The following is an 8,706-nucleotide window of genomic DNA, read 5'->3' on the forward strand; positions in this document are numbered from 1 at the left end:
AGTGCCAACATACTATGCACTGCTTCACTTCCTCTGGTCTACCCAACAGCAGAGTACTGCTGCTCAAACTAGCTCAGAAGCCACCACACAAATGTGATAAATACCCACCTTCGAGAAGTCAGTGTTTTTTCTGGAACGCGAAACCAACACAGCTCAAGTGGCTTCCCATGCTAGTGCATATTGAACCTTCTGATTTCCATAGAGAAATCATCCTCCTCAAGCAACAATGCCAACAGCTAACAGCTAGTAAAGCACTGCCATTGACAGAGGACCTCAAAAGAAAAACCTGCCACACTTGTCTGACATTCTGCAAAACTATTGGAACACATTCCACATGCTACAAACTTACAACAGCCCTACTTCTTGATGGCATACATTCTATTTGACTGCAAACATCACCAACCACAACCTGGTTACTGATCCAAATAGTAAAGTCCCTGGTTTGAACCTTCCACAGAAAATTTGGAAAACCCTCAACTGGAACCCACAGGTGGAACACAAGGAACAGATTAAATTGTGATTGTGGCCATCACCTATATACTGAACTTCTGACCAGAAAGACCCATTCCTGGTGGCATCACAGCCATTCACATGCCTCACATGTAGCCAGAGAATGCATTATTAACCTCAGCACCAAATTGTAACTGCTTCCCCAGTCATACAAATGAAAACATTAAGTACATACAACATGTTTTTAATCCACATTAAAAACAATGTACTTACTGGCCATATGCAAAAAATAAAATCATAAAGTGATAAGTGGTTAACACTGTTGCCTCTCAGCTCCACGGACCCAGGTTCAATTCCAGCCTTGGGTCACTGTCTGTGTGGAATTTGTGCATTTTCCCCGTGTCTGCATGGGTTTCCTCCGGGTGCTCCAGTTTCCTCCCACAGTCCAAAGATACGCAGGTTAGATTGATTGGCTATGCTAAACTGTCCCTTAGTGTCAGGGGGAGTAGCAGGGTAAATATGTGGAGTTGTGGGTGGGATTGTTGTCAGTTCAGGCTCAATGGGCCGAATGGCCTCCATCTGCACTGTAGGGATTCTATGATTTTTTAAAATCCTGCAGAGGCAATCTGTCTTATACCAGAGCAACTATTCCATCTTGATCTCTTATCCATAAGAAATATAGTGGGAGCATGAGGGAGAAGTAGGAATGAAAGGTCAGAGAGAGAAAATGAGTGAGGAGAGACATAAATATTAAGGACAGGAGATCAGAGGTGCAGGGGGTAACATATTAGCATAAAGATTAGTTAGCGACCAGGGAAAAGAGGCATAAGGCTTTGTAACTTGTAAGAATGGAGTAAAAAGTATTTCAAAAAACTTGATGAAGTGGGTGAATTTGATGAAGTGGGTGAATTTGGTGAAGAGGGCGATTTACTGTGGGCTGGATTGAGAGACAGTTTGAGTTAGAGAGGAGGGGGTGGGTGGTGTCGGGGGTGGGAGGAGTGGCTGGTGTACAGGGACCAGTAAACGCTTTGTAGCTCTCGCCACACACCGCCCTACTCCAGCCACAGTCGGGGGGAGGGTGGGAAGGGGGAAGCGTTAAGATCCCTGGCAGCACCGGATCACTCACACGGATAATTGGACATTTCCCCTGCGCCCCGGCTGCCGTTACCTGGAGACGCTGGTGCTCGGGTCGCCGTTACCTGGAGGCGCTCGGGCTGGAGCTCGGGCCGCCGTTACCTGGAGGCGCTCGGGCTGGAGCTGGAGCTCGAGCCGCCGTTACCTGGAGATGCTCGAGCCGCCGCGTGCCTGAGGCATTCCAGTATTTCCAAACAGGCCCAGCAACCGGCACCACCCGCTACAGCTTCCGACAGAAAACCAGCCCTGGAAATAGGTTCCGGCCGCTGCCAGAGTTTCCTACTCGTCCTGTTATTTATTTTGGTGTCTGTTGAGCGCCAGGCATCGAATGCCACAAATCAAATGGGCTTGGTAACTCTTTAAAACCCTTTTATTTATTCACTTTTCAATCGTGAATCTGGACAAAACTGTATCATAGTTAAAGCCATTTCAAAATTAAAACTTGAAGGTGACCTGTCCTCGGTTTGACGTTTAAATATATTTTAATTTTATTGATTATTATTCAACTTGGTGGCCCTCGGACATAAGAATTCACATTAGCAGCTGAGCCTGTGGCATCGCCAAATCACATTTTCAACCCAGCCCCATAAATAAACTCTCTGAGACAAAGATTTGCTTAAATGTTATACTATCTTCCACCTCTGGATGATTGTCCAATCTGAAATTTTATATTGTTCATGATATATAATCATCACTCTGCAGTCTCTGAGTTGTAAGTACACTGTAAAGACTGCATTCCAATCATTATTCTGTAAATTGAGTTTGTGTCTCTGTATCACATTATCAGTAACCCCCACAGCTTGCCTCCTGGACTTGCAGGCTGTCCTGTCTGGAGACAATACACATCTCTTTAACCTGTGCTTAATGCTCCCTCCACCCACATTGTATCTTTAAGATCTGGCTGGTTGTAGGGATTCACATTCTAATCAGTCTTCTGTAACTTGATTTTTGTGTCTCTGTGCCCTGTTTGAGAGCACATTTCCACTCCATCTGACGAAGGAGCAGCACTCCGAAAGCTAATGGTGTTTGCTACCAAATAAACCTGTTGGACTTTAACCTGGTGTTGTTAAAACTCTTGCCCTGTTTGTGAGCAGATCTCCACTTCACCTGACGAAGGGGCAGCGCTCCGAAAGCTAGTGGCATTTGCTACCAAATAAACCTGTTGGACTTTAACCTGGTGTTGTTAAACTTCTTATTGTAAGTACACCCACTGTGCTGTTAGGGAGTTCCAGCATCTTGACCCAATGACAGTGAAGACGACATATTTCCAAGTCAGGAAGGTGAGTAGCTTGGAAGGGAACTTACAGGTGATGGTTATTCTTAATCATCTGGTGCCCTTGGTAGCTGTCAAAGGAGCCTTGGTGAGTTGCTGCTCATGTACAGCCATCTGTAATGACAAGATCAGTGGTGGAGTGCTGCTCCGGCACTTTCTATTTAAAGCAGACTTGTCAAATTTGTTGGACATTCAGGTAGCTTATATTTGAAAAATGGTGTAAAGCTACTCATCGAATCATAGGCTGGTCCCTCCATTCATTTGCCGAAGGTGGGCTCATAGATCTGGTGTTTCAGAAAAACCTTGACATGGTTCCATAAAGGAGGCCTTTTCAAAACGTTGATGGATATAGAAAGAGGGAATCAGGCAAATCGGATAAAAAATTGGTTGAAAGTATGAGAATATTCTCAGTCACCGGGGCACTGTCTGCTATATGGAAATACAAATGCAGAAATGAATTAGAAAAGTTGAAGCTTATTATAGCACCCACTTGTAGCCATTTTGATATGTATGCATATAGTGTAACCAGAATAAACTAAGTTTTAAGTTGGGTACTTGACTTTACATGTGGCACAATGTCTCCTTTCTGTCCTGCAAAGATAATACAATCCAGCAATTAAGTAGAATTGTGGATTCCGTGGCTGAACAAATTTGGTTGGAGAAGCTTCTAGCAAATCAGTAGAGGAACTGTGAATTGTAATTTTGCTGAGAAATAATTTTAAAAATAAAGTCTTAGTGAAAAGGCTGTTTATATACGAATGGACTGACCTTCAAAGATACCTGCATCCACAGATATTGGGCGACTGGGTATAGATGTGACCGAGAGTCTTTTGGTACGTATTTGGAATGACTAGAGATATATTTCATTGCTAATTATATCCTCCTGTTCCCCATAATCCAGCTGTTATCCAGGTAGTGAGGGAAAGGAAAATGGTGATATTTCAGACTTGGCAGTCCGGGGAATGTATGAAATGCTTGAGTATTTGCTTGACCCTGTTAAGCCAACAGATATGGCACTGTCAGACATTTTGTATAAGCTTGAGCAGCGTTACAATCCCAAACCACTGTAGTTTGCAGAAAGCTATAGATTTTGGAACCAGGTATAAGTTGCCCAATGAGAGAACTAGGGACTTTGTGATTTGAGAAATCTGTCCATTCACTGTAATTTTGGAGAATTTCAAGCGAGAATTTCAAGAGAGAACCACAGATCTGTGGTTTAAAAGTGAATGCATTTGTAGTAAGTTGCTGATGTTGCCAAAGTTAACTTTGAGCATAACTCACCAAACAACAATGTCCATGGACATAGTAGAACATGACTTGAAAGAAGTCAGAATTAACAACTATCAGTTATCTGCTGATGTAAATAAGTTGAAACTGAGTAAGCAGAAGGCTTCAACGACAGTAGTTAGTGTTCGCAGAAGTACTAAAAAGTCCTGTTACCGGTGCTTAGGCCAACACTGGGCAGAATGCTATAGCTGCAAGAAGCAGGGTCACCTTGCCAAGACATGTTGTAAGAAGGTTAACAGGCACCACTCTCTGGAGGTAATGGCAGTTATTTCATAGAGTTGTTGAACAGCACTAAGTCAACCTGGAGTCAGTTCATACCATCTGAATTGCAAAGATGTCCAGTGGAAATTTGTAGGATATTGTAGGCCAAGTAGCGTTGGATGGAACTCTGGTAAACATGGAGGTTGACAAGGGTGCATCCATTAGTGTGATTCCTGAATCGCTATACTGTCAAAAGTTCAGTCGGCAGCTGGAGCAATTACACTTAGAATGAGAAGATTATGGAGAGAAGATTCCCATAATAGGGAGCATGTTGGTTCCAGTCACGTGCATGCAGTAATATGCAAAATTGCCCATCATGTGGTGAAGGGTGAAAAACTAGTTTTGTTAGGAAAAGCTGGTTAATAGCATTTCAGTTCAATTGGAACGAGCATCTTTCACAGAAGTGAAATTTGCGACACAAGATGGCGTGATGGTGCCAAGTACCCTCAGATGTTTAGTGAAGCTGGCAAAACCAATTCAAGGATATAAGACCAATATACTGAACATTTCAACCTGTAGAAAATAAGCCACCATCAGTTCCTTTGCAATCATGAAAATGGCCAGCAGGATTGTACAGTAAAAAGTCTCACAACACCAGGTTAAAGTCCAACAGGTTTATTTGGTTGCACAAGCCACAAGTTTTCGGAGCACTGCTCCTTCATCAGGTGAGTGGGAGTTCTGATCACAAACAGGGCATATAAAGACACAAACTCAATTTACAAAATAATGGTTGGAATGCGAGTCTTTACAGGTAATCAAGTCTTAAAGGAACAGACAATGTGAGTGGAGAGAGGGGTAATCCTCTCATTATTAACCCCAACCATTATTTTGCCCCCCCTCCCCCAAAAGATCTGGAAATTTAGAAAGAAGCTGTCCTCTTAGGAATTGGAAACAAGTGGGTAGGTTGGATTTGTAAATAAATGAAAAAGAAGAAATGTATATAACTTGTATGGAATTTGAACTTTTGCATAATTTCTTCATTCAGGAGGAAGGAATGTAATTGCACCCTCAAGGCAACTTGCACAGTCAAACTGGTGTAACCTTGTTTTTCAGTTGGGTACTTGACTTTACATGTGGCACATGCTCTCTTTTCTGTCCTGCAAAGATATTACAAAGCTGTTTTCATCAGAGAAAATACAATTTCATGGAAGTGTTTAAAATTCTGAAAGAATGGGCAAAGTAACTAAAAACAGGATGAAAATTTTAGAATAAGTGGAGGTTAGATTTAGGTGGAGGATTTTTAAGAGGATTGTGAGGGTATGGAATGCATGACAGACTGAAGCAGAGATGTCTAATAATAGGTGGTTGAAGAAAAAGGGAATAAACATGGCAGCTTAGCAGGCAATTAAGAGTACTGCTTGAATGGAGGATAAATACGAACATAAACCGGTATAATTAAATATTAAAATAAGCAAAATACTGTGGATGCTGGAGTCTGAAACAAGAACAAGAGGACCCTAGAAAAATTCAGCAGGTGTGCCAACATCTATTAGGAGAAAAAGAGGGTTAATATTTCGAGTCCTTTGACTTTTTGTCAGAACTGATGTGTTAGAGCTGTAGAAACTGCAACAAAAAGTAGCAACTTTAAGAACAAAAGACAGATGGTCTGATGTGAGAGGGGGATTGGGGTGTTTGCATTAAGGCAATACATGGATGGGATATTTTTTAAAAAGCAGATTTAAGATGGAGTTAAAGGGTCAAAATCTAAAGCTGCCAAACTCAACATTGAGCCTATTTGAGCAACATTGAGCAACATGTCCAACTGGAAGATGAGATGCTGCTCCTCCAGCTTTAGCCAGGCTTCACTGGGTATTGGAACAGACCAAGGATAGAGTGGACATTAGAGCAAGGTGCTGAGTTAAAATGGCAAGCAACAGGGTCATGTTTGCTGACTGAGTGGAAGTGTTTCACAAAGCAGTCACCCAGTCTGAATTTAGTCTCCCCAATATAGAGGAGACTGCATTGGTAATAGTGAACACAATAGACCAAACTGAAGGAATTGCAAATGAAAAGCTGCTTAATCTAAAGGAGTGTTTGAGGCCTTGAACAATGAGGAGGGAGAAATAAAGAGGCAGAAGTGTTGCACCTTCTGCGATTGCATGGGGAGGTGCAGTGGGAAGGGGATGGGAAGTTGGGTGTGATGGAGTGGACCGACTGTCATAAAGGGAATGTTCCCTGCAAAATGCTGACTGTGGGGAGGGGGAGGGTGGTGGTGAGAGGGAAATGTGTTTTATGGCAGCATTGTACTGGAGCTGGCGGAAATGGCGGAGGGATGATTCTTTAAATGTGGAAGCTAGTGGGGTGAAAAAAGAGGACAAGGGGGACTCTATCATGGTTCTTAGAGGGAGGGGAAGGGGTGAGGGCAGACATGTGGGAAATAGGTCAAACCCAGTTGAGTGCACTGTTAAACCACAGGTGGGGAGAAACCTCAGTTTAGGAAAAAAGCAGATACGTCAGAAGCACCATGTCAAAGGTGACATCATAAGAACAGATGCGACAGAGGCAGAGAAACTGGGAGAATGGGTTGGGTTCCTTACAGGGAGTGGTGTGTGAGGAGCTGTAGTTGAAGTAACTGTGGGAGTCGGTGGGTTTGTAATGAATATTGATGGTCAGTCTATCACTGGAAATGGAGACAGAGAAGTGAAGGAAGGGAAGTGGCAAGAGATGGACCATGTGAAGGTGAGAGGGAGTGGAAATTGGAAGCAAAATTGAAAACTTTTTCCAGGTCCAGATGAGAGCATGAAGTGGCACCGATTGTTTCAGATTTCTTTACAGAATACTATCCAGGATTTATAGATAATTGAGATGAAATTAAACTTCAATTCAACAATGTCACCAACAAGTTTACTAAAACTCTGCTTAATATGAAAAATGTTTTCCTGCTTCCTACCTCCAATCCAAAATAAGATGTTCCAATATTAGATGTACAAAAATCTTACCAAAAGATGTAAAAAGTTTAAAATATTGAAAATGTACAACTGATCAATGATCATCTGAGAATACAGGTTGCTACTTTATTTGGGAAGTCCTTTACTCAGAATTCAGAAACTTCACTCGCTCTTGCAAATGACCTCCTTTGAAAATGTTAACATATCTTCAGATCCCTTTCTCAATCCCAATGAATCTAGTTTAATTCCAGCATTTGTTTTTAAAACTAAAGATAAATTCATAAATTTTACAAGTACAAATCATCAAAAGATACAGAATAGTGTCTTTCAGCCCATTGTGGAAAAGATAGGATAGATTGAGATAAACTATTTCCTCCAGTTGGAGTACAGGAATATGGAACCGTGTCAAAACATTATATCCTGATCATTCATGAGTGAAATTAGGAAAGACTTCTTCATACAAAGGTGGTATAAATTGGGATTTATATTCTGTAAATGACAATTGATGTTAGATCAATTGTTAATTTTAAATCTGAGAGATTTTTATTAGCGAAAGGTATCAAAAGATCATAGAATCCCCACAGTGCAGAAGGAGGGCATTCGGCCCATCAAGCCTGCACTGACAACAATCTCACTCAGGCCCATAACCCAACGTATTTACCCTGCTAATCTCTCTGACACTAAGGGACAATTTAGCATGGCCAATCAACCTACCCTGCACATCTTTGGAGCGGGCACGGTAAGAAGTCTCACAACTCCAGGTTAAATTCCAACAGGTTTATTTGGAATCGCAAGCTTTCAGAGCGCTGCTCCTTCATCAGGTGAGTGGAGAGGTGGGTTCACAAACACAGCATATATAGGCAGAGACACAATTGCAAGATAATGGTTGGAATGCGAGTCTTCACAGGGAATCAAGTCTTTGCAGGTACAGAGAATGCGGGTGGAGAGAGGGATAGTCACAGGTTAAAGAGGTGTGAATTGTCTCAAGCCAGGACAGTTAGTAGGATTTTGCAAGCTCAGACCAAATGGTGGGGGTTACATGTAGTGTGACTTGAACCCAAGATCCCGGTTGAGGCCGACCTCGTGTGTGCAGAACTTAGCTATCAGTTTCTGCTCTTTTGGAGTGGGATATGGGACAAAACTGGCTATATAGAGTTAGGTTGCAGATCAGCCCTGATCTCAGTGAGTGATGGCAGACTGGCCTGTTCCTTCATGTCTGCGCTAGCTCTTTGGTCAGTCTATCCCATTAATCGCACTGCCCTGCTCTTTTCCCCCATAGCTATTTAAATGTTTCCCTTTCAAGTGTTTAGATAATTTGGTTTTAAATTATTTCTATCAAATCTACTTCCATCATCTTTTCACACAATGCATTTCAGATAAGAAATGTGCAAGAAGAAATGTTTCTTCATTTTG

General features: G+C 42.1%; 1 protein-coding gene across 4 annotated transcripts in view; it reads right to left on the bottom strand.

Moving 5' to 3' along the window:
- riox2 (ribosomal oxygenase 2) overlaps positions 1–1,849 on the bottom strand; it is a 38,910-nt gene extending 37,061 nt beyond the window's left edge. The window contains exon 1 of one of the 4 annotated variants that reach the window (XM_078232564.1): positions 1,619–1,849. Coding sequence is in view for 2 of the 4 variants with exons in the window: in XM_078232561.1 (XP_078088687.1) it covers positions 724–730 (7 nt within the window). In the remaining 2 variants the exon portion in view is untranslated. Of the gene's footprint in view, positions 1–723 lie in introns of all 4 variants that reach the window. The other 3 variants (XM_078232561.1, XM_078232565.1, XM_078232562.1) reach the window with 3 other exon arrangements.
- Between the last annotated feature and the right edge of the window lie 6,857 nt (positions 1,850–8,706).

Source organism: Mustelus asterias, chromosome 17, assembly GCF_964213995.1.
Source record: "Mustelus asterias chromosome 17, sMusAst1.hap1.1, whole genome shotgun sequence".
In the NCBI taxonomy this organism is placed as follows: domain Eukaryota; kingdom Metazoa; phylum Chordata; class Chondrichthyes; order Carcharhiniformes; family Triakidae; genus Mustelus; species Mustelus asterias.